Raw genomic sequence first — 23857 nt, 5'->3', positions numbered from 1 at the left:
GCTTCTCCCTTCACACCCCTGACCACTGGCCCACGGCTAGCCCTCCTCACACTAACAGATTGAGGTGTGAGTCCGGGGAGACAAGCAGGGCATATGAAACCTTTCCTTCCCCTCCAGTGTTGGCCACCCTTAGGAAGCAGCCGGGATGCTCAGCTCCATGGCAAGACAGTCCTGTGCATTATGGGTCAGATCCTCTCAAGGGAATGCTCGCTGTGGCCCAGAGTTACCTGGGACTGCGTGAGTCTCTAATTCTGGGACATAGTGTCATGACACTCACTCTCCCACAGCCCTGAATTTCATGGAGAACGTGGCTTCATCAGTAATAAAGGAGACATTTATCGCCTGCCTGTTCTTCTTTGTCATTTCTCAGTTGGCTGCTGGACACAACATGTGTATAAGTATTGGGTCCCCTTAAGCCCCAATATATATGAAGTAACAAAAAATTCTGTGGCTTAACATTGGTTCAGGGCGACTGTGTAACGGTCCTGACTCTGCTGATGCTAAATTATGTGTATAGGAACTATGGAACCTCCTCAAATATCTTTCATCATAAAACCAGCTTTTCTTATTTTCCTGTTTCTCAGTAATTGCCAAAGACTATCAAATGATGGCTTCACACCAAACAGCAGTTAAGATTATGAGCCCTCTTGTCATACACACTGTGCTAAACACTTTACATAATTTCTAATTCTCATAATTCTACAAAGCAGAAATGAGTGTCCCCATCTCACAGACGAGGGAAAAACTCAGAACGAACTGACTCAGGATCACGTAGCTCAGTGGCAGCGTGTGCACGCAAACCCAAGTCAAAACACCACACCCCTTTGTATATGTACCAAATCTCCTACCACCCATTGACACACAGCGGTGGGGATAATACTTAGGGAACTCAGTACACTTTTCAGCTTTAAGGTGCTCCAGAGGCCGCTTCTAGCTCTTTTATAAAATCCCGGCTCACTGGTTTCTAACACTGCAAGAAAAGTCCGATGTTGCAACTGTTTGCACAGGAAGTCTGAAATGTTCACAGCGAGATGATAGAATAAAACTAAGACATAAGCAGAATAATATTTCCAGGTAGTCAGACATAATGGACATTGTGCTACCCTGAAGCACTAAGCAAGGGAATCAAAAAAAAAAAAACGTTGTTTAAGACTTCCTTTACAAACAGGAAAGTTAAGACTGTAAGAAGGTGCAACAGAGCCACCTATGGCTTAAAAGGCCTTCCTGGTTGCCTGGAAAGGTGCAACACAAAAATTGCCTGTGGATCAGAAACAAGAATCAGATAACTAAAAGCTTATGTAGCACATACTGCCCTTCGCTTCAGGAAAAGGAGGGGTATTCAGTATTTAATCAGATATTGCTTATACTCCTGAATATATACAAAAGACACAGGCTCATGGAAACTCATCTTTGAAGAGGAAAGAATCCAGTCCAGCCACTTCATTTTACAGGAGGGGAGACTGAGATCTGGGATCTGTCCTCTTGGCCATCGGCAGCAATGCTCTCCTAGTCCTCATGTCTTGCACTGTAGCAAAAACCAACAGACCTGTACTAGGCCTATATTCATAAAAGTCATGTCTGTATTTTTCCAACGGTAGGTAATCTAAGTATCTTGCAAAATACTTGTCAAAGAGCCAGGAAATCATAGAAGTGTATTGAAATTCAAAAACATTTATTTACATATTAAAACAGCATGAGCTTTTTTCTATTAAAAAAGCTGACATGTCAAATCAATGTTTTGATATTTTAAAACCTATTAAGAGTGCAGAAAAATAAATCAAAATTTTCTTTAATCACAAAAGAGAGAAGCTTATTCCCTGAAAATGATCAATGTGGATTTTTCTAAACTTAATGCTTCTGGTCAGATTCCTACAAATTTAAATGTCTGAGTGTATAGTTACACGGCAGCATGAACACTGAGTTGTAACAATACACATTCTGTGTAAATAATCTTCAAGGTCGTCTGCTTAAGTCAATTTAACTAGTCCCTGTCTCAATAGAATGATACAGATTTCATTAAAACTTCATACTGCACGCACACACACACACAAAACCCTGAATCCTTGTTACTTTAAGCCATATTCATATATATCCATATTGAATATGCATCAGAAACAAGCCACCCTCTTTAGTATTCACAGTTGATCCTTCTAAACTATCTATCATTGTGAAAGCACATTTTTACTAAGCAGCTCTTGGATGCTTTGTATACAAGGCGTCTACCTCTCACAGTCAGACACGGTAAACGGCATCACTCAAATTTCACAAATGAGGAAATATACTTAAGCCATGGAAACAACATACATATTTATCATCAGGAAAGAAAAGAGTAAAGATTTTACTTTCAATATTCACTAACAAACTTTTCCTCCATACTAAGACTACATACATAAAACAAATTCAGTCATTGTAAATTATTCTGTCAATAAGCACCACTAGAGAAAAACAAGCAACATCATTAGCAATGATTGGACTTTCAAAGCCCACTCCTATTTTGCACTATAATCATTTTTAATGTTTTGTTTTTAGTGCTTATATAGCACTAATATAAAGAAAACATAAACTATTTAAGTCATTACCTGAGAATGCAACATTTGTGAAAATGTACAATTTTAATTTATGCCACTCTGTCTCACTTTCTCACTGGTGTCTCTCCTTTGAAGGCCTCATCAGGCTGAGATCGCCAAAATCGGTCATTTATGGACTCACAGGTGTTCTGGAAACCACTCAACGGGAGGCTGATCAGAGGAGAAATTGAGAATGCATCCTGTGCAGCCTGGGTTCCAGCACCAAGCTAGGCACCGCCAGCTGCATTTGATTTGGGACAAGCTGCCCACCTCTCAATCCCTCAGCTGCAAAAAGGAGACATTGATACCTACCGTCAAACACCTGCTTTGAAGTAAAACATGAGAAAAACAGTTTAGCCTTTGGTAGGTGTCCACTCATAGCAAGCTTGGTCATTATAATGATGAGGATTACTTTTAATAAGTTAAGCTAGACCAAAAATTAGAAATCACCATAAAGGAGAAATATTTTAACTCAATAAGCATTTCCTTTTAAATGGATTGAAAAAAGTTCTAATGATTTTTTTAATAAACCAAATTTTGTCCATTAATTTTAGATTTACCGGTTTATGGACAAGTCTCCAAAAAAAGAATTAGAGGCCTCTAACCTCTGAATACTAAGAAGGTAAAGTTTAAAAAAAATTATGGGGGAGAGTATACCTCAGTTGAGAGAGTATGTGCTCAGCATGCATGAGGCCCTCAGTTCAGTCCCCAGTAACTCCATTTAAAAACTTTTATTTAAAAAAAAGGAGAATTAAAGGAAAAAGATGGAGGACTACAGAATTTTTTTAGAGAATCCACTCAGATTTAAGATGGGGAAAAAATATTCATTTCTCACAGGAAATCTTGAGAACTACGTAAACCGGATCTGAGTTGTCTAGTCTTTAACATTATTCATGAATTCATATTACCAAGTCTTAAAACTACCTGATAACCCACAGTGGTGATAGTGATCATAAAACCTGCCAATGCGGATCGAACTCTGGCTAGGACTGCTCTGTTCTGACATCTCTGCCTCTGAGGCATCACCAGGCTGAGAGCACTAAATTTTGTCATTCATGAGCATCTCGTGTAAGTCTTCCATTTGTGCTTCTCAGTCTCCTCTCACCAGCCCCTCTGAGGGAAGCACTGTTATCATCTTCCCCACACGCAGATAAGGTCACTGAGGCACAGAAACTAAACCTGCTCCAAGTCACATCAGCATTAAAGGACGTCTGTATTTCTGCTATTTTGTGATTGAAAAGGAATCTGAGATATCAATACAAGATAGACTGTTAAATAATCAAGTCTGTCAGGTCTTCACCTCAAAGAGCAGATACTATAAATTCCTGATGTAGGATGAGGCTGCCGCCACAAAATGACTCAGCTAGAAATTAATATCCAAGATGAAGCAGCGGATACACATAAATATTCACGACTGTCAACTCCGCACACGGGTCTTGGCCCTTCACTGCCTGAATGGGGGTGAAATCCCCACCCGTGTCTGGGAGGGTAGCGCGGCTCTTCCAAGTCTCACCCAGGCTTCACAGGCTGTTTCCCCCTACAGACTGTCCTAAATGATTAAAAAGCTCACAAGATTTTTACACCAGGCAAAACTGAAAGACATTTCTGCATATGGAGCACTTTCTCAGGCTTAAACCATTTTTGCCTACACTCAGCAAGGGGGAAAAAAGAAACATGACTCTGCAAAGTCTCTTAGCCTTACCACTCACAGGAGTTGAATGGCCTCAGCACAAGATGACCCTTCACATTACAGGATGAGAACAAAATAAAGCCGCCCCAACAACAGGCACTCCCAGAGACAGCGCTCAGCAGTCTTCTGCACACTCACAGTTGTGCAGCCCTCACCACCATCTATTTCCAGAACACTTCATCACCCCAATAGAACACCCCTGTCACTAGCAGTCACTCCACAACCCCCCTCCACCCAGCCCCTTGCAACCATCATCTGCTCTCTGCCACTGCATGAGCCAATTCTGGGCATTTCAGATCACTGAAATCAACAATATGTGGCCGTTTGTGTCTGCTTCCTTTCAGTTAACGTGCTGTTATCAAGGCTTTCCCATGTTGAAGTGGTATCAGCATGTCTCTTTTTTTTTGAAAATGTTAAACTTTATTAGAAGGTGGTAAATACTATCAAAAATAGTAGAGTGGGGTATAAGGGGTGGGGTTTCAAAGGGAAAAGGCCGGGTTGAGCAGTCAGGGTGGACTTCCCAGAGCAGATGGCTTTTTTCATATTCCCCTTTATTTATTTTTTCTTTTTTATTCACTCTTATGTCTGAATAATATTCCACTAAATGGAGATACTACATTTTGTTCTTTCATTCAGCAGCTATATATGGACGAGGTCCAGAAGAATGAGTGTAAGTGGTGGCTAGCAAGGCCGGCATTTAAGCAAAGGGCAAGATGTGCTTTCAAAAAAAAAGCGAACAATCAGAGGCACAAGGAAATTCAGCGCGTTTCTGAGAAAGTGCATGGTTGCTTCAGTAGGACTGCCGTGCAGGGCTGTGGGGGAGAGTGACAGGAGACACAGTGAGGGAGTCACCTGAGAATATTCCCCACTGCAAGCAGCTCAGCCAATTCTCCTCCCTCATCCTGTATGTTAGAGACATTTTTGCTAGCTTTTCTCTTACTTCAAGTAACAGTATTTTAGTTACACATCTGATCATCTGCATCAGACCACATTAGCTCCAAGCCACAGAAAATCATTCACTGACCGGAGCAGCTCCAAGACATAACATTGATGGACCAGGGAGTCCTGCAGCATCGCATCCTGCAGGCACAAACCACACATGTTCCCTGGTGATGTCCGGAAAGTAAAATGCATGGAAATATCTCACTGCTGCTGCACGACATCTGCCCACAAATTGCCCCCAAATCATGCTGGCACAGCACTACTCAACCCTCGCACTACCCAAAAAAAAAAAAAAAAAAGAGAGAGAGAGAGAGAGAGAGAGAAAAGGAAAGGAAAGAAAAGAAAAGAAAAGAAAAGAAAAGAAAAGAAAAGAAAAGAAAAGAAAAGAAAAAAAAAGAATAAAGCTAAGAAAGCAAATTTAGGTTCTTCCATTGAAAACCAGCAACCATCACCGCCAGTATCTGAGCTGGAATGATCCTGACTTCAAAAACCACTGTGCAGTTACTATTCAAACGTGACAGACATATATGTATTTCACGTAGATGATATTACAATAGGATTTTTCTTTTCGAAATTTCCAGTTGCAACAATAGCACAAGAAAGTTTAAGTTTCATTTTTTTAAAAAAATCAATTATTTTCCACTTTGTTAATTTTGAATCTATTATTTTTTTATAAAGGGAGCTATGCTGCAGATTATAAACCAAATATCTGGCTTCTGCAAACAAGACCTATATGACTTCACTATTTCAGAACAAGCTTTAATGATGCTTTCAAATTGGGGGCGCTCACTAACAGCTCTTTAAATACTGTCAAAGATGTGCTATTATGTAATGCAAAGGGTCTACCTACACATCAACTCAGAAACCAAAGAAACTACACGAAAGCCTTAGTTTATCATTTTAAAATATTCCTATTATTTTGAATATTAAATTTCTTAAAAGATAAGATATTTTTTGAGAAAGACATCAGTTGTATTAAATTTCCTCTCACCAAGAAAGCAATCTTTATCAAGAATTAATACCCCTATGAAAATCCAAAAGATGGGACGTTTCTAGCTAAGTTAACTTACAGATCTCAACACAAGCCTAAATCCTATCTGCTCTCACTTGAAGGAGCCCAGCAAAGTCCTGGGCTACTCTGGAACTTAGCTCTTCTGTTCCATATGTTGGCAGAGCTAAGATCATCACACAAGGCAGGGAAGGAGAGAAGAGGTAAGTCCACCTGGCGGCCTCCATCTGTTTACTTCCAGCCACAAGGTGTCGCTAGAGCGACCCCGCTAACAAGCCCTCCACATAAGGAAACCCGGCATCCACTCTGCCCCTGCGGTCCCCAAGCAGCCCCGACGCCCCTCTCCCACTGGTGGCCTCCGAGCCTGTGAATGGTCTTCTAATGACCCTCCCAGTTGGTGACACCCTCCCCCTCTTCCCCGCTACACACACACACACACACACACACACACACAGCCAAGGCAGCCTTCCCAAAGCACAAATTTGATTACATCTCCCCCACTTCAAACCCTTCAGAGGCTCCCTGTTAGAGTTCCAGCCCCACCCCCGACCCTGCTTGCCCATCCTCACCTCAGTACCAGGTCCCCAGTGACCTCAGGGGCCCCGTGACCTGCTGCTACTTCCCACTAGCCTCCAGGCTCATTTTAACTGTTTGTCAAGGAAGTCTTCCTTCCCTCCAACCTCCGCACTTTGGATTAGGTGCCCTGCTGTGTTAATAGAACATTTTAATCTAAGTCAACTTCTGACACTGCTAAGCTCTCAAGAAGCAAGTACATTTTCCTTACTACTATGGGTCCACCCCCTCTCCCCTAGACACTCAGAATTGCGTGTGTTATGAATAAAAGAATGAAGGGGTGGGACTCAAAAGGACAGGCAGAGCTGCTCTCCTAAGGGTCACTTCCTGCTGACACCCTTCACTGCCTCTTCTGTGTCAGTTCTAGTAAAAACCAAGCTCCTCCAAAGCCCTCCACCCCTAGGCCCTCTCCAGTGTCCTTCAAAGCAGGGTCACCCACCACCCTGGACCACACAGGGCAGTCTCCCCGAGTCCCCACCCCACAAGCCTCCAGGCCTCTACCCGGGCTGCTCCTGCCACCTGAGTCACCCTCTTGATTCCTTCTCCTGGCTGACTCTTACTCTGTCCTCAGAACTGAATGTAGAGCCAATTTCTTCCAGGAAGTCCTCCCTGATGATGTCCTTTAGCTCTTGGCTGGGCTCCGTCTACAGCAGCACTGCTTGGCGACCAACTGGTATTTGTCCACCTGCTCCTATGAGACCATGACCTCTTGGAGGCCACGTGGGAAAAAGGAGTAAGGTGACAAGAGGGGTGGGAAGAGCAAACAGCAAAATCACAGTTGAAGTCCCAAATTCAAGGATTCTGTCTCAGATAAAAAGAATAAACTGTTTCATACGTGTGTCATTTGGCTATGATTTTTGTGGCTCATGGAAATCAAGAGCTTGGTGTTCAAGCCTGAAATCCAAGTTACATGCAAAGAAATGTATATATTCATATCCAAAGGAAACCAGAGCTGCTCAACAACACTTTGCAGTTAAAATCCAAAGGAACTTTGATAAAGGCAATCTCCCTCTCTCTCTTTATTTTTATTTATTTATTTTTTGTATCATATAGTTTTAGAAGTATTTGTATAACTAAGTGATGGCTACAGCCTATGATTCTGCACTGGAGTGTTTGGGGCTAAGGAAGCCCAGATTACATGCACTGTGTAAATGCAATCACACCAACACAATGACAGGCGCCCTAGTGGCCTAGCTGAAGTTCCAAAGCAGAGAACCTTATGTTGGAAGACAGCTCTCAGTAGAAAGTAAGAAATGCAACGTTCTGTACTCAATTTCATTCACTTTATGAGCCATTAACAGATAGTATATCTTGTCTAATGAAACCCCAAAATATACTGTCATCTTCGATTTTCTCCATCTGACTGTTTTATGCTAAATTTGGATATCAAACCCTCACTCCATACGGAAAGCTCAGGCCTTAGCTGCAGCACAGTTACATCCCGTGGAAGAAAGCCTATCAAGGGAGAACTGGAGAGTTTCCCTTCAGAAGCTGCTAAGTGTGGTTTTGCACCTGTACGTCATTTACAACCACGCCATCGTCAAAGGAGTAAGACCTTACATCTGTGGGGCAAAAAGCACTGCGGTGCTTCCGAACCATGAAAGAACACTGAGCTTTGTGCAACAGTCCTGAGGCACTTAAAGCGTACTTTCTCTGAAAGGCTCCGAAAATGACTCACTTCACCATTTCAGGTACAACCGGAATTAGTAGAGAGAACATGCCCTTGAAGTCTGACAAGGCCCTGCTGGAATCCTGCTACAGCATTTACTAGCCGCTAAACGGACCAATTCCTTAACCCCTCTGAGAAGGCTTCCAAATCTTCAAAACGGGGCTGCCACTGCCCATTTGGGAGGCATGGATGTGAATGCAACACGCAAGTAGGGCGGCCGACTGGTACCTGACACGGGGCCTGGCTAGTTTCCCTCCGCTGCCCTTCTCCCCCTTTAAACTTGCACTGTTCCCCCTGGTACGGGTGAAGCCCCTGGAACAGACTGCCCGATTCTTCTGTGTATCCCTGGATACATACCTTACCCTTAGGAGGTCAGAAAAACAACTGCCTCCTCCCCAGTCACTATCAATATTCTTAAGAGTCTGGGTTTTTTTAACTCTATGTTTCAGGGAGACTATTCAAGAATTGTTCAACCACCTTTCTCCAGGTTGGCTCCTCTTCAAACGCCCATCCCTTCTTACCTCAAATCTTCTGTCTGATTGCCTTTTGTTCGTGGGAAAGAGAGTCCGCTAGGGTGCAGACTCCTTAGGCCTCCCTCCCTTCATCACAGGAGAGTGTGACTACATTCTCCCAACTCCCCACTCCGACTCCAGCTTCTGAGGAGTTTCCCCTCCTGGACCCTGCAGCCTCTGGATCGTCCCAAGACGCGCACACGTGGCCAAAACCTTCTCTTCAGATTTCTTCCTGGGTGGCCCTGCCCACCCCCCAGAACCTTAAGGATAAATGCCATTGCTCTGAAAATCACAAACGCCGCTGACTGACACACCAAAGCTGCATGGTCTGGGCTTTCCTCCAAACCAGGCACAGCCCTGCCCCCCCTCAGCCACAGTCTGCACCTCTTGAGATGAGCTGATCCACTTGCACGGCTGTGAACACTAGCTACGAATGACGAATCCCAATGTGTATCTCTAGTCCGGCTCCTTCACCTGAGCCCCAGGCTCATAGACACGAGTGCCTCTTGGAAGTCCTAACTTGGATGACAAATGGCATCTTAAAATGCCATATGTCAAAAAAAAAGCCTTATGTCCACCATTTACTCTAGACTTTGATTCCTGGCAGGTACCTCCCAGGCTCCCCATTTTAGTAACAGCCCCAGCACCCACCTAGGTGTTTGAGGTCACATTCAATTTCCACTGTTCCCTCCACCTGGCCCTGCCCTGAAATCAGTCTTGTTATTTCTGTCGCTAAGCCAGTCTCAAGTCTGGTTCTGCAGGGAGCACGATGGAAACCCATGAGCTCACAGCAAGGTGCACTGAGTCACAGTCCTCCGAAGGGAGTTCCCTGGAGGGGGATGCATCTCCTGCTGCCAGTCACCTCAGAAGGCACTGGATTCTCACAAAGAAGGACCAGAAGAAGGGACTCAAGGATCTCCCGTGGTCTGAGGTTTGAAAGGCCCGAGGTCTGGGGGAGCTCCTAGTTAGCTGACACTCCTGTCAGTGAGCAGATGAGGATGGTAGGAACCCAGGCAAGTCTGTTCTCGCTCCGACCCCTTTTCTCTCGGGAGCCACGGGAAAGGCCAGTTTCCAGGGCACAGACCGGCCATCACAGATCCCAGCCTGCATTTGCCAACCCAGACAGCCTAGAATCCTACTTGCGACTCTTACTTCTGTTCTGTTCCCCCCCAGAATGTGATGGACTCTTTCAGAAAGTCTGGACTGTCTCAAGCGAGACCAAGTCAGTGAAGGATGAAGTGTCCACATTTGGACCAGAGCATGAAAGGAGAAACAAGGCCTCATGTCCAGCATGACGGTGGTGGCCAAGCCCTTTCCCTGGGTGAGATGAACCAGGGTCGGGGTGAGAATGCAAGGTCCCTTCACGGCTGACAGGGGTGTTGGAGACTCACTAACGCAAAATAACGACACGGCCGTCAGTGGTGGACATCAGCTGCAACAGACACAGAGTCAGCTATTAACTGCCAAAAAGGGGTAAAAGTAAAGGCCGGTGCAGGGAGGCCTGCACGGCTGCTGAGGCAAACCACAGACCCGGCTCTGAATGCCCACTGACTGGAGCAGAGAGGAAGCTACGGTCCCCTTAAGCGGTCCCTGTGTCCACCAGATCCAAGTGAGCCAGTTACTTAGGACAAGGCAATGTTTTCCTGATACTTAGAAAAACCAGCCTCATAAAGGGAACAAAAGAGTGGCATGGTTTTAGGCCCGCTCCTGCCCCTCTATGAATGCAAAGTAAAGTAAATGGCACTGGGAAGGTGAATGCAAAAAAAAAACCAAAAAACAAAAAACCGGTGACTGCTTCCTCCAACAGCGTCCCCTGCAGCTGCTCACCCCCGAGCCGGCCACTTCTTCACCAGTGACCGCCGGCCAGGAAGCACCGTCACGCACGTCACACAGCGACAGCCAGGAACCGCGTGCCGAGAACGTTTGTGTAAAAGCCAGAATCAAGCAAGGTGCTGCAGATTTTGACTTTCCAAGTTTAAATACTCCATGAAAAGAATCCCTCAGCAGCCGCCCAAATCAATTCGCATCTCACTTCTTCAAAACAAATAAACAAAATTAGTAAGAGAGCATTTGTTACCAAATATAAGGACGAACTAACAGGTTCCTCAAAGCAAGGATTTTAACAGGTATCAAACTCCAGTGGGTGATGTGCTAACAGAGCAAAGATTCCAAAAAAGTAGAAAATAAGAAGATGACTAGGATAATATACGAATCATGGCAACTGTTAAGTTTTTGCTTTTTAAAGCGATGGAGACGGCACAGAGGGCGATCTGGCTATTCCAATGCAGGGTGTGCACAGCCCACATTTTCAGACCCAACAACATGCTCACAGGGTGGTATAAGAGAAAAAGGAAAATAGAAAAAGGAAAAGAGGAACAGCGAAAATTAGAAACACACGAGAACAAAAATGACTTTGACAGCATTTACAAGAAATTTCATCAGTGTGATGAGGACAGGGACGCGGGGACAGTGAGACACACCCTCACCTCCTGATCCAGGGAAGGCAGGGGTCTGAGGGGAGCGGTGCTGCCGGGGGACCTCAACGTGGTCAGCGCCCCAAACCAAAACTTCACCTAGATGCGTGTAGACAGCTTTTGAGCTACAAAATGTGGTCGCATTTCAAGCTGGACAACTTTACTCACTCCCACCAAGAGGAACAGGGGAGAATTAGGTTCTGCTCCTGAACCAAAGCATTGTTTAAAAAATTAATGACTGTGGAATAGTAAAAGCAACAATGGAGTAAAAGTCACTGGAGGAGAACGTGCTTGACCCGAGCTCACTGGCTGCGTTATCTCACTGACGTTCAGATGCTGACTGAGCCCTTATGGTACCAGAACAGACAGACCCAAGAGGAGGGAGGTTTAATGCGCTGCTGTATTTTGATGCCGGCAGCCATGCCTGGTACACGAGGTTCTGGGTAAACAATGGTGACAGTGTCAACCACTATGGGCTAAGCACACATCCAGCTACTCCGCCAAATCCCAAGGGCAGACTTCAAAAGGCAAAAACAAGCTGGCATTCTCTGTTGGCTCTGCAGACTCAGAGCCAAGCAGGTGCTGAGCAAAAATGTCACCAGTGCCTCCTATGACAAAATAGGAGGCACTGGCGTGGGGCTGGGACAGGGCTCCAGGCTTCCACTGATCACCCACCAGTCTGTCCAGGCGGTGAAGGAGGTCCCTGCTTACATTGCACCGATGCATCTACCTTGAATGACGCCTTAGGACTCAACAGGAGGTGACAGGTGAGGTGAACAGAGCCAGCCTTGGTGTAGCACGGTTCTGGCAGCTATGCCCTCAGCAGTGCCCAGTTTCCTAAACCTGACACCTCATCTCCAAGGAGCAGAAGTGTAGTGTGGGCATGTAGATCACAGGGCCCTGTGAGGACAAGTACAGATCATGGCCACGACATGCCTCTCCCCTTCCTTAAGCCATAGAGGAATGTCCGGGGAGGAAGTGAAAATTATTCCAGAGCCCGCCAGGCACCACACGCAGGTGGGACACGGATCCCCTGTGTCTGTCATTCACAGGACTGGTGTGGATTTTCTTTTTATCAATTCTCTGGCATCCTCTCCTCCATCTTACCAACAACAAGAAAGGAGAATCTGACCTTAGAATCAGACAATCACAGAGCCCCTCCTGCACAGCGGGCCCGGCAGCACGTGTCATGTCCTCCGACCGTCACCTGTGGGACCGCCATGAACGCTCTCAAGACTCAAGGCCCGAGACCACAGGCCGGGGGGGACACAGCTCTCCTCAATCTCCCCAGTAAAGGGGGACCACCTCTCGGCAAAGACGTCTCACCCTCTTCTGCACGAGGGACAGCTTGAAAGATACACAGGGAAACATAGTAGAGGGTGAGGGGGTAGGCAGCCCAGAAGAGCTCGTCTGCACTTTCAAGGAAGAGTGGGGCCTTTGACCTTATCACAGGGACAAAGTGAGAACGAATTTTTCCCTGCCCTGTCTCATTCTCCGTGACACGCCTTTCCCTGCGTAAGGAGCTAATTCGGAAGCCCCTGGCAGTGTTTCTGATGTCCTAACTTGGCATGGTGGCTGTCAGGCAGGGGAGAGGGCCTGAGCCGTGCTGGTGCTGGGCCTGGGAGGCAGGAGACATCGGCTCCACCCCGAGCTCAACCAGCACCTCGTTCTGCGTCTCGGGATTCAGAGTCTCATTTATAAGCAAAGGGATGAAACTGTCCCAGGACAGGCTGTCCAACAGGAATTAAATGAGAGTCATGTAAATAATGTTTCCCAGTTGCCACGTTTAAAATGTAAAAAAAAAAAAAACCAAGTAACTGATTTTAAGAACAGACCATACTTATTCTACTGTATGTAAAATACTATCATTTTGACATGTAATCAATATAGAAAGTAACAAGATAGTTTATATTCTTTTTACTAGACAAGTTTCAGCATCTGATGTGCATTTGACCTACAGCATATCTCAGCTCAGACCGGCCTCCTCCCCAGCACTACTAACATCAGTAGCTGTGGCTACTCTATTGGACAGCAACTCCAGGGGTCCCCCCAAGTGTCCTGGCTGAAAAGGGGGAGTAAGTGTCCACACTAACCCTAAAAGGATCTCTCTGAAACAAAGGCGGATTTAGTTTTAAACGTCTGAAAACCGGCGGGCTGCACCTCCTTCCCGCCTTGGCTACAAGACAGCCCTCCTCCTTGATGATCCCATTCTGGATGTAGGGAAGCAATCTTTCACACAGTCAGGGTGGCCCGGCCTTCAGGTTGACTTGCCTGCTGTCTGTGTCCAGTCCCACGAAGTCCTCCTTCTCAAATAGGATGTAGAGGAGGGTGGTCTTCTCCCCAGAATTTTCGGGGGCCCCATCCAGCCACTTGGACTTGGGCAAGATGAAGAGTGACTCAGTGAAGTCCTCGATCCTCTTCTCCACCACCCTGCAGTCCTCGTAGATTGAAGGCCACGTCGGTGTGTGGCTGCTCGGCCACCTCCCCATACAGCACAAAGACAAAGAGCTGAGAGTCATAGAGCGTGGTGCCATACAGCTCCTCTGTGCGTAGAGCTTCTAGAAGGTCTTGGCCAAGAGGCAGTCAGTAATGGTGACAAGGCCCACGACATTGTGGTGGGTATGGAAGTCACTCCATCCATTCTAGGGTGCATAGAGATACCTATAGTAGATACAGAGTGCCCACTGGGAGCCGCACGGGCTGATCTGGCTCACCAAGGAGATTCCATTATAGATGCAAAAGAAATTCTCTAAGATGATCCCCACGGGTTGGACCACAACGGGGAGAGTCTGGTGGTCCTCAGCGCAATGCACGTAGTCAGGGGCGCTCATGTTGCAGGCCCTGCCGAGAAGGGAGGGTAAATCGATGTACATACTGTGCTGTGGGCTGCGGGCCTCACTGGGATGCGGCGACCTGGTGTGCACCAGCCAGAAGGCAAGGGAAGTCCAAGCAAATCATGGATAAGTTTGTCCTCAGCGTCTGCACATGGCTACTGAAATTCAGATCACATTACCCAGCTTTTGGTCTAGGCTTCCATCCCCTGAAGAAAAGGATCATTTCTTGTTTTCTGTTTCCAAGCACCTAGGCAGGCCTTGATGCAAAGTCGGTGCTCAAAACTGCTGAATAAAGGAATGAATAAAGGAACTGCTTCCCCACCCCTCAGCAGGATATAATGCAAAGAACCATAGTAGGATCAAAATATCTGGATTTCAACGCCAATTTACTTGAACTCCTAAGGTGCAGAATAATGGGTAAGAAAACTTGCTTTGGGGAGGAGGGTACAGTTCAGTGGTAGAGCACGTGCTTAGCATGTTCAAGGACCTAGGCTCAATCCTCAGTACCTCATTTTAGAAAAATGAAACAAATAAATAAACTTAATTAACCCCCTCAAAAAATATTTTCTCCATTCAAAATTCAAAAAAAAACCACCTTGCAATTGACACAACATTGTAAACTTGACTATACTTCAATTAAAAAAAAACTCCTTGCCTTACAAGAATATATCTGGATTATGGAAGTTTGCAAATGTAAAATGCCTAGGGTACCACCTGCATAAGAAGAAGGAACTGTACAAATGTACTATCCCTCATTTATGAGCTATTTTTCCTTTGGGGAGGTTATAACCTCTCAGAGATATTTTTCTCATATTAAAAAAAAAAACTAGAAAATATTACCTGATTCTCCATACTGCTGAAGAATCAGATAACCCTATGAAAGCATCTGACCCACAGAGTTTATTCAATAAATGTTTGTTGAATGAATGAATAAACAAGCCAAGTTAATGCTGCTCCCTGCCACAGACCATCATAATGGTACTGCTTGGAAATGCCAAGCCCACGTTCCACCCAAATCTTCACTAACCACGTGGGTGACCTGGGCAGACCTGTGTGCTTCTCTCAACACCAGTTTATTCATAAATAGAAATGAGGGCAATAACACAAACCTAATAGGGTTAGTGAGTCACGAATGAATAGTACCCCAACTTTGCAAGATGGAACTATTAAAGAAAATTGGGCAAAGAGTCCATAGGCCCTCTCCATATTATCTCTTACAACTACATGGGAATCTACATTACATCTAAAAATAAAAAGTCTAATATTTTAAAGAGGCTATTGAGTTTAAATGAGCTCACTGTCTCAAATAAGGAACACACAGTACAAATAAGACAATGCGCAGCCCATGAGATGCACTCAGTAAATATTCCCACTGAACCCACTGGTCCCTCCAACTTCAGAGCATGAGGATGTGTCCTCGTGGCCAGAGGCCACTGCACATGTAGCTAACAAAGCTAATGGTCCCCACTTTCAAAAGCCCCTGCCACCAACCTAGGTCTAATTTTGTATTTGTAATTTTTTTTTCTTTTTATTAAATAGAAATCCCCAATTGCATAGCCTTCAGGTCACCAAAACCTGACCACAGAGATCATGATGGCAACCCTCCTTGGTGAAACAATAAAATGAAGAGCCATTTCCACAAGACCTCTGTGTAAATCTACTAGGGAACTTCATCCTGGACTGAGAGGAAGAGGAGGAGGCAGGGGCAATCTGAGGCACACAGACCCATGGGCCACCTGTCCCACGATGGACATTACACTCAACCCTCACCCTCCAGGAACTTCAAAATACACACAGACAGAGTGCTGTGGACAATATATAGGTATTTTTAAAGAAATTCCGACTCTCTAGCAGGTCTTGTATCTACCGAGACACAAATGGCTTATGTGTATAATGTTTCACAAAAGCCTTAAAACATTACCACCCCAACTTGACACATTAAGAAACTAGGGATAGAGGTTTATCACATTGTGCAAGATTAGAGAGATGTCACATCAGACACTGTATTTAAACCCAAGCCTTTGTTCCAGTGCTCACACAAGAAAGTGTGACATACTGCCCCTTTCCTGCCCTCTCCCTGCAATCAATCTCTGAAGAGTCTTTTCTGTGCCAAGTGGAATCACAATCACATCAATTTACCACAAAGAGCTATGTGACTCCTTGGAGGACGTTTCAAAATCTAAAGGGTTGTGATGGGAGGAGAGATTTGAATTTTCTGTTTCTCAAAGGAAACATGGCTTTAAAAGAAACTGAAAAGCACTTATCTAGTCTAAGCCCTCATTGTGCAGAGAAGGAAATGGAGGCTCAGAAGAGATGAGGAAAGGGACTTATTAACAAATATTGCCTAAGTGCAGCACCAAGCCAGCCCTGGGCCCTTCTAGGGGAGTACCTGGAAAGCCCAGGAGAATGACTGTTAGAAAAAGGAAAGAGAAGAAGCATACAAGGCCCTGTCTCTACACCACCATACCATGAACTTCCACCAAATTATCCAGTATTGGGTGCAGCCAAAATTTAGGTGGGCTAAAGAGGTTATAGAAACCTGGAAGTCTCAACCATAGTGGAAATTCCAACATTTACTTTTTTTTTCCAAGTTCAAGCATCAGTTCAGTGGGCGCTCCATACGAGGGACTACACGAGGCCTGGAGTTCTCCCAAATACAGATCTCTATTACCACGTGTGCAAACCACACACAGGCCCACCAGAAGAAAAACGCCCATACATAAGATGGAATTACTGAAACAGAAAAGAGCCAACCAGCATATATTGCTAGCAAAAACGGTGCTGCTAGAAATAGACTCATGGACATAGAAAGCAAACTGTTGTTAGCAGGCAGGAAAGGGAGGATTAACAGATACACATTAATAAATATAAAATAAATGACAAGGACCTACTATATAGCACAGGGTACTATTTTCAATTTCTTGTAATGAGTTGTACTAAAAACAATCTGAAAAACATTTATATACATATGCATAAGCTTATAACTGAATCTCTGCTGTACATCTGAAGCTAACATGGTAAATTGACTACACTTCAATAAAAAATAATTTTATATAATAAGTAAAAATAAAAGCAACGCCATAAAAAAAGTAAAAGAACACGGTAATCCCCTTAGCTGTAGGTGGTGGAGAACTCTGCAAGCACCAAGTCCACTCGAACACTCCAGCACTGGCGGTCACTCATTCTAACCATCAGAGAATCTCTTGGCTTCTACGAGGTTACTTTTCTCTTCAGTGAAAGGCTACAGTTGCATCTAATGATGTATTGAATCTCATCATTCACAAACCCAAGAATTAATGAGGATTTCCCATAGGCCTGGCTCTGGACAGATGAAAAGATAGGGTCCCAGATATATTCATGTGTAGAAGAAGTTTATGCCATAAAGACATTAATTCTTCCTGCTTTGATAGACAGATTCATTGCAATTCTGATTAGAATTCCTCCTAGATATTTCATGGAATGTAACAAGTTAATTTATGGTCAGGAACAGCCAAGAAACTTCTTTAGAACCACCACTGGGAAGGGGTGGATAGGTCATGCATTTCAACTGGTCTTTCTGATGTGATGAAAACGTTCTGGAATAATAAAGGTTGCACAAATGTGAATATGCTAAAAGCTGCTGAATTGTAACATTTAAGTGGGTGGACTTCATGGTGTGTGAACAATATCACAATAAAGCTGTTATATGAAAAAATCCTTCTTGCCAATTATTTTTCCCTCTATACTACTAGTCTGTCCCACAATTTAAGAAAAACAAAACAAAACAAAACAAAACAAAACAAACCAGATTTTGCCAGGAGCTCTTTAGGAGTGCAATGTCCCTGGGTCTCCAACGCCTCCGGTTGTGCTGTTCCTGTTAACACACAATAGATGGGCTGGACTAGTTAGGGACTATAAGTATCTTTTTAAGATCAACGGTCTCACGTTTCACCCTGGGAGAGTGAAGGATGGAGGTTGAGACAGCCTCATGCCTTCAGCTCATTTTTAACTGAACAAAGCCCTGCTTTCACCACTGTAATTCCTCTCAGTATAAAAACACGTGACATCAACAAGCACCGCCATCATAACACCTGAAAGAGTTCAAGGTACTTACCTGGGGCAGAAATACTGATCAAGGAGACAGAAGCTCCCTCAGCACTGCTGCTCCATTTTCCCGACTCCACCAGGAGAAGCTGGGCGTTACAGCCGCGGGCTCTCAGCCCGGGGAGCAGCGCCCACGCCGCTAATCTTGACCTCAGGGATCGGGAAAGGGAGAGGAAGGCAGCCCCGGGGTCGCGGGGCAGGGAGAGCGGGGTGGGGGACGCGGACTGCAGCCCCGCTCGGAGGCCAGTCCCAGCCCCAGCCCAAGCCGCCCGCCCCGTCCGGGTGTGCAGACCCCGCCCGCCCGGGACACAGCCCGCCCAGTGGTGGGGACGGGTCGGCGGCCAAGGAGAGGAAGCCCGGGAGGAGAGGACTCGAGGGAGGGAGAGGGGAAGGGGACGCCAGCCGCGGACTGAGGGGAGCCCGGCTGGGTCAAGAGGCGGCAGGGGCACACCTGGCCCTGGGCAGCTGTGGCCGGTGCGCCGGGGCAGGTGGCGCGGGCAGAGGGGCCTGGCCCGAGCAATCCAGCTGAACACACGCTGACTGGCGCCCTGGGGGGCTGTGACACGCCGACCGCCCTCCCGCAGCCGCCTCACCCCTTTCCCGATATCCCCTCACCTTGCACTTCCACAGCCAGAGGCCCCGGCCCCAGGCAGGAGCCAAAGTCCTACAGGGCGACAGAGCTGAGAAGCCATTGGGGCCGATCCCCAGCTCGGAGCTGGAGCTTCCAAACCGCGGTCCAGCTGGCAGCGACTGCGCATGCGCAGGAGGGCCAGCGATCCGCTCTGGGTCCTGAGAGAGAAGGGGAACGGAGGGAGGGAGAAGAGGGGGGAGGAGGGGAAAAGTGGAGGGAGACACATGGACAGGATGAGCAGAGGGAAGGCAGTTATCTGGAATTGGGAGAGGAGTAGCAGAGATGGGGAGAAAGACTTTTACCTCTTGGGGCACCCTGAAGGAGGCAGCAGTCCTGCCTATACACCCTTCTCTTACCCGTCATTGCCCACAGCTCATATTTTACGTCCCTGGCCCAGCCCTCCAGCTAAGGTCTCTGCAGAAACCCTACGGGTATCACACCCGTTGCCCCCACAAGGAGCTAGGTTTACTGTTGCTCCGGGAACCAAGCACCCGCAGGTGTTGTATCTCAGAACTACCTTGGGAAGAGTACATATTCCCCTTTTACACGCTGGGAAACAGGCAGGCACCATCTCTGCCTTAGCTCCACTGTCCCAATTGTTGGGCTGGCAGGGAGCGGGAGGTAAAATGTCAGAGCCCCAGAAGAAGCAGACTGCCTGAGTGTTGGTGTATAGTCCCCATCCCTCCTGGGTAAACCACACCCCAACCTCTGGGAATAATCAAGGGCTCACGGTAGGCCCCTGTGTGTGGGAGAGCTGCCCTCAGTCCCAGTGCCCAACTTGCTAGGTAGGTAGAAGTGTTATTGAGTCCAAATTCATTCTCCTCAGTGCAGGACAGGCCAGTAAGTTGGGAGACAAAGTGTTGGGGCATGGAATAGCAAGTTTCTGTAGACCTAGATGGCAAACAAATGTCCTGGAAAACCATCTCCCCAAGTCAGAATTCAGGCTGCTTTCCTATGTGCTTGGTTTTTGCAAACTTCTTGGTGTAGGAATTCCTTCTTGTTAGAATCCTTTGTTTTTGCAGCTATCTCCCTGGGTCAGATCCCTGTAAACCTCCAACAAAACAAACGTTATTTTCTATTCTGCAACGTGTTATCTTTATATGATTGGAAAAGTGTTAAATACCCTTAAAGGTCAGAGCCTTCAGAATAGGCTCTCTTGTATATTTTAGGCTCTAGGCAACATTGTTTTACAAGCAAGAAGAAGCCTAGGAGACAGAGCACAGGGTTAAAGTCAAAGGAACAGATCTAATATGGAGTCAGATTTCTTCTTTTCTATTACTGTGGCAGAAGCCACTTGAGGATTTAAATCCCTTTAAGTTAAAAATAAGTAAAACTTTAAAGGAATTTACATACATTGGCGGGAAATTGCATAGCATATCTGGAAAAGCACACAAAGGATTGTAAACATTGGCATCTCCAGGGAGGCGTGTAAGAACAGAGGATGAGGGAAAACTTCTTTCACTTGAGTATTTTTTGCTCTGTTTGAATTTTTTTAACCATATGCATATATTTCTTTTTCAGTTAAAATAAATGTGTAATGGAGCAAAGGAGTAACTAGCTCAGCAAATACAGCAGCCATAGACTCACTGAGTCATCACTTTCGATTTAAGCCAGGAAGCATTGATTGTCTCTCTCCTATGTGCCCAGTGATGTTTTAAAACTTCTTTTATATTTTTTTTATAAAATAATAACATGCTATCCCTCACCCCTGCCCAGGGCTGGTGGAAAACCAACTGAGTTTTTATTGAGTTGTTTTCCAAGGAGTAGAGATGAGTTATAAACAGAACACAACTTCAGGGCAAAACAGGCGGAGTTGTTTTCCAGCAGGCCAGATAGCGATGACGGGTTTTCAATAGAGGCGCACAGAGGCTGAGAGAGAAAGCCTCCAGGACCCTACAGGAAGCTGCCCAAAGTGCCTTCCCCATGGCAATACTGAAATAGGAAAGAACAAATCTGACTCCATATTAGATCTGTTCCTTTGACTTTAAACCTGTGCCCTGTTTCCTAGGCTTAGTCTTGTTGTTTCTGCACCTTTTGTGAAACAATGTTGCCTAGATCCTGAAATATACAGGAGACCCTATTCTCAAGGCTCTGACTTTGAATGATATTAACATTTTTCCATTCGTATAAAGATAACAAGATACACAATAGAAAATAACATTTGCTTTTTGGAGGTTTACACGGATCTGACCCAGGTCAAAAGCTGCAAGAACAAAGGATTCTAACAACAAAGAATTCATACACCAAGTTTGCAACAACCAAGCATTCCCGCTTCCCCTTTTTAATATAAGAAGAGCCTGAATTCTGACTTGGGATGATGGTTCTCCAGGACATTGGCCTACCATCTTCTCCACTGGCTTTACAAATTAAAGCCGATATTTCTTGCCCCAAATCCTTGTCTCCTGATGTGTTGGCCTGTAATGCACGAGTAGAACAAGGCTGGACTCGGAAACACAAACATACATTGAAAGTACGCATTTGGTATATTAAATGACATGCTTCCACTCGTATTCCTGAGGTTTTCTTCTCTTGACCACTCCTACTATATTTATGAAAAACCTGTCATGTGGACACATTTCCATCTCTAGCCACTACCCTTCCAGGTAAGAACTGATGCCAAGAAGACAATGAAAGTTGCAAGAAGGTATTACCTGGCCAAAAAAGAGCAGAAGTGGGTTCTGGCTGATGTTCAGGAGCAGGCCGGGGCACCTGACAAGATGTCATAAGTACGGATAGACATCTGGGCACCAAAGGAGAAGCTTCTAAACTTCCATGAGGGACTTGTTGGATAGGAAGGAACAGTCCCAGCCTATAGCTCTGATCCCACCACGAGCTTCCTGGGCAAGGCTGGGCAAGTCATTTAAATTCTCTAGACCCGTGCTGTCCAACACGGGAGCCACCAGCCACATGCAGGATTATGATGTTATTCTGTAGCCAGACAGAATTATAAATAAACATTTTATTGCAAAGGGTCAGCAGGTATAATATTTAAAAACATTATTGGTTATCTTGCCCTAACAAGTTATTTTTGTATGTCTAGCTTTCTGTGGTTTGTAATGCCTGGACACAGTACACTCAAATCACAGTTGAAAAAAACTGATCCAAATAAGCAAGGTGATCTGGCTTAGTAGTTATGAGCAGGGGCTCTGGGGCCAGCCTGCATAAGTATTAATTCTCACTCTCCCTCCAGGGAGTTCTGTGCGAATCTTGGACAAATTATTGTTTTTGTTGTTGTTGTCGTTGTCTTTGTTATTATTTGTGCCTCTTTTTCCTTACCTTTTAAATAGCGAGGAATATGTAGACTCTATCCCCTACTGTGTTGGCAGGATTAAATGAGTAAACGTCTGTGCTGCCCACTTCCCTGGGTTTCAGCATTCTCCAGGCAATCAGGGCCAAACTCAGTGGCATTCTCCACTGTCTTTGTCAGTCTGGGATGCTGTAACAAATTACCGTGGGTCGGGTGGCTTAAACAACCAGCATATTCCTTACGGTTTGGAGGCTGAGGCTTTCAAGGTCAATGTATCTGGGAGAGGATTGCCAGCTCGAAGATGGCTGTCTTCCCACTATCTTCATGGCCCAGAGAGGAGAGAGAAGCAAGCACTTTGGGGCCCTGTATAAGAACACTAATACCATTCATGAGGGCTCTACTCTCATGACCACATTTTGTCCTACTAATCACCTCCCAAAGGCCCCGCCTCCCTATACCATCACCCTGGGAGATGGGGTTTTGACATATGGATTTTGAGGGGATGCAAACATTCAGTCCACACATCAGCTAACTCTCCCCAACATGCAGTCATCAAACCTGTAGCTAATTTCAAAATAAAGTTTATATCTCTCTGCCCAATTCCATTCCTACATCTACTAACACTGAAGTCCTGTTACATATTATTTCTTATTTTTCTTGTAGAGGTTTAATTGATTCCTCTAACTCCAAGGCTTCGCTCGCTCCAGTCTGCTTGACAGCCCTGCCAGGTAGGTCTTCCTTAAACACCTTCCCACTTCACCTGGTTGTTTTTTAGGTGTAAATGTCAGAATTCTCTCCACACCCCATCCTAGACCTTTAATCCCTTACACTACCGCTCACTATGTTATTTTCCTATTACCACTGTAAAAAATTCCCATAAGCTTAATAGCTTAAACTAGCACAGAATTTTCAGCTTATGGCTGTGTAGGTCAGAGATCCAACACAGTTCTCATTGGCCTAAATTCAAGGTACCAGCAGGGTTCCTTCCTTCTAGAGGGTCTAGAAGAGAATGTTTCCTTTTTTTTTTCTCCAGTTTACAGAGGTCACCCACCTTCCTTAGCATGTGCCCCTCAACTTCCTCCATTTTCATGGTCAGCAGCCTTTCTGAACATTGCTCCATCGCTACACCTCCCTCTGGTTTTAAACTCAGCTGGGAAATATCCTCCATTTTAAGGACCCCTGTGATTACATTCAGCCCACCTGGACAATCCAGGCTACTAACCCTATTGTCTCATCTCAGGATCCCCTTGTCCCAACCCATTCAGGCAGTATGTATGTGGCTGTGACATTCACCTTGTGTAACATTTCCTCTCATGAGCAATTTATGGTTCAAGGCACTTATAAGTGACTTTTTGTTTTCCTTCCTTATCCTTTCTACATTCAGTATGTCTGGTGAGATTATATGAATCCTTTTTATTTGTGCCCCTGCACTAATCTTTAATAATGTATCATGGGTTTAAATGGCTAATAGACAATTTAGTAGACAGAAATCCTCTAAGATTTTTATCCTAAAATATCTGTCATCCTTTTGCCATGTACAGTAACATGTCACAGGTGACTACCCTGTGGCTGGGGAGGGACATGATTCTGCCATCACACTCCCCTCATTCTCACCAATGTGCTGAT

The 23857-nt window shown here is 45.4% G+C and overlaps 1 protein-coding gene across 1 annotated transcript in view; it reads right to left on the bottom strand.

Moving 5' to 3' along the window:
* The window catches only part of LOC140688765 (uncharacterized), a 55002-nt gene extending 32356 nt beyond the window's left edge, over window positions 1-22646 (bottom strand). Inside the window, exons 1-4 of the mRNA XM_072948700.1 lie at window positions 22642-22646; window positions 21636-21693; window positions 18969-19142; window positions 18055-18123 (exon numbers count right to left, since the gene is read on the bottom strand). Of these exons, the coding sequence (XP_072804801.1) occupies window positions 18055-18123; window positions 18969-19142; window positions 21636-21693; window positions 22642-22646 (306 nt within the window). The remainder of the gene's footprint in view (window positions 1-18054; window positions 18124-18968; window positions 19143-21635; window positions 21694-22641) is intronic.
* Window positions 22647-23857: the final 1211 nt, after the last annotated feature.

Source organism: Vicugna pacos, chromosome 23 (genome assembly GCF_048564905.1).
Source record: "Vicugna pacos chromosome 23, VicPac4, whole genome shotgun sequence".
NCBI classification, from domain to species: Eukaryota; Metazoa; Chordata; class Mammalia; order Artiodactyla; family Camelidae; genus Vicugna; species Vicugna pacos.
This window is presented reverse-complemented; position numbering and strand designations above follow the sequence as displayed.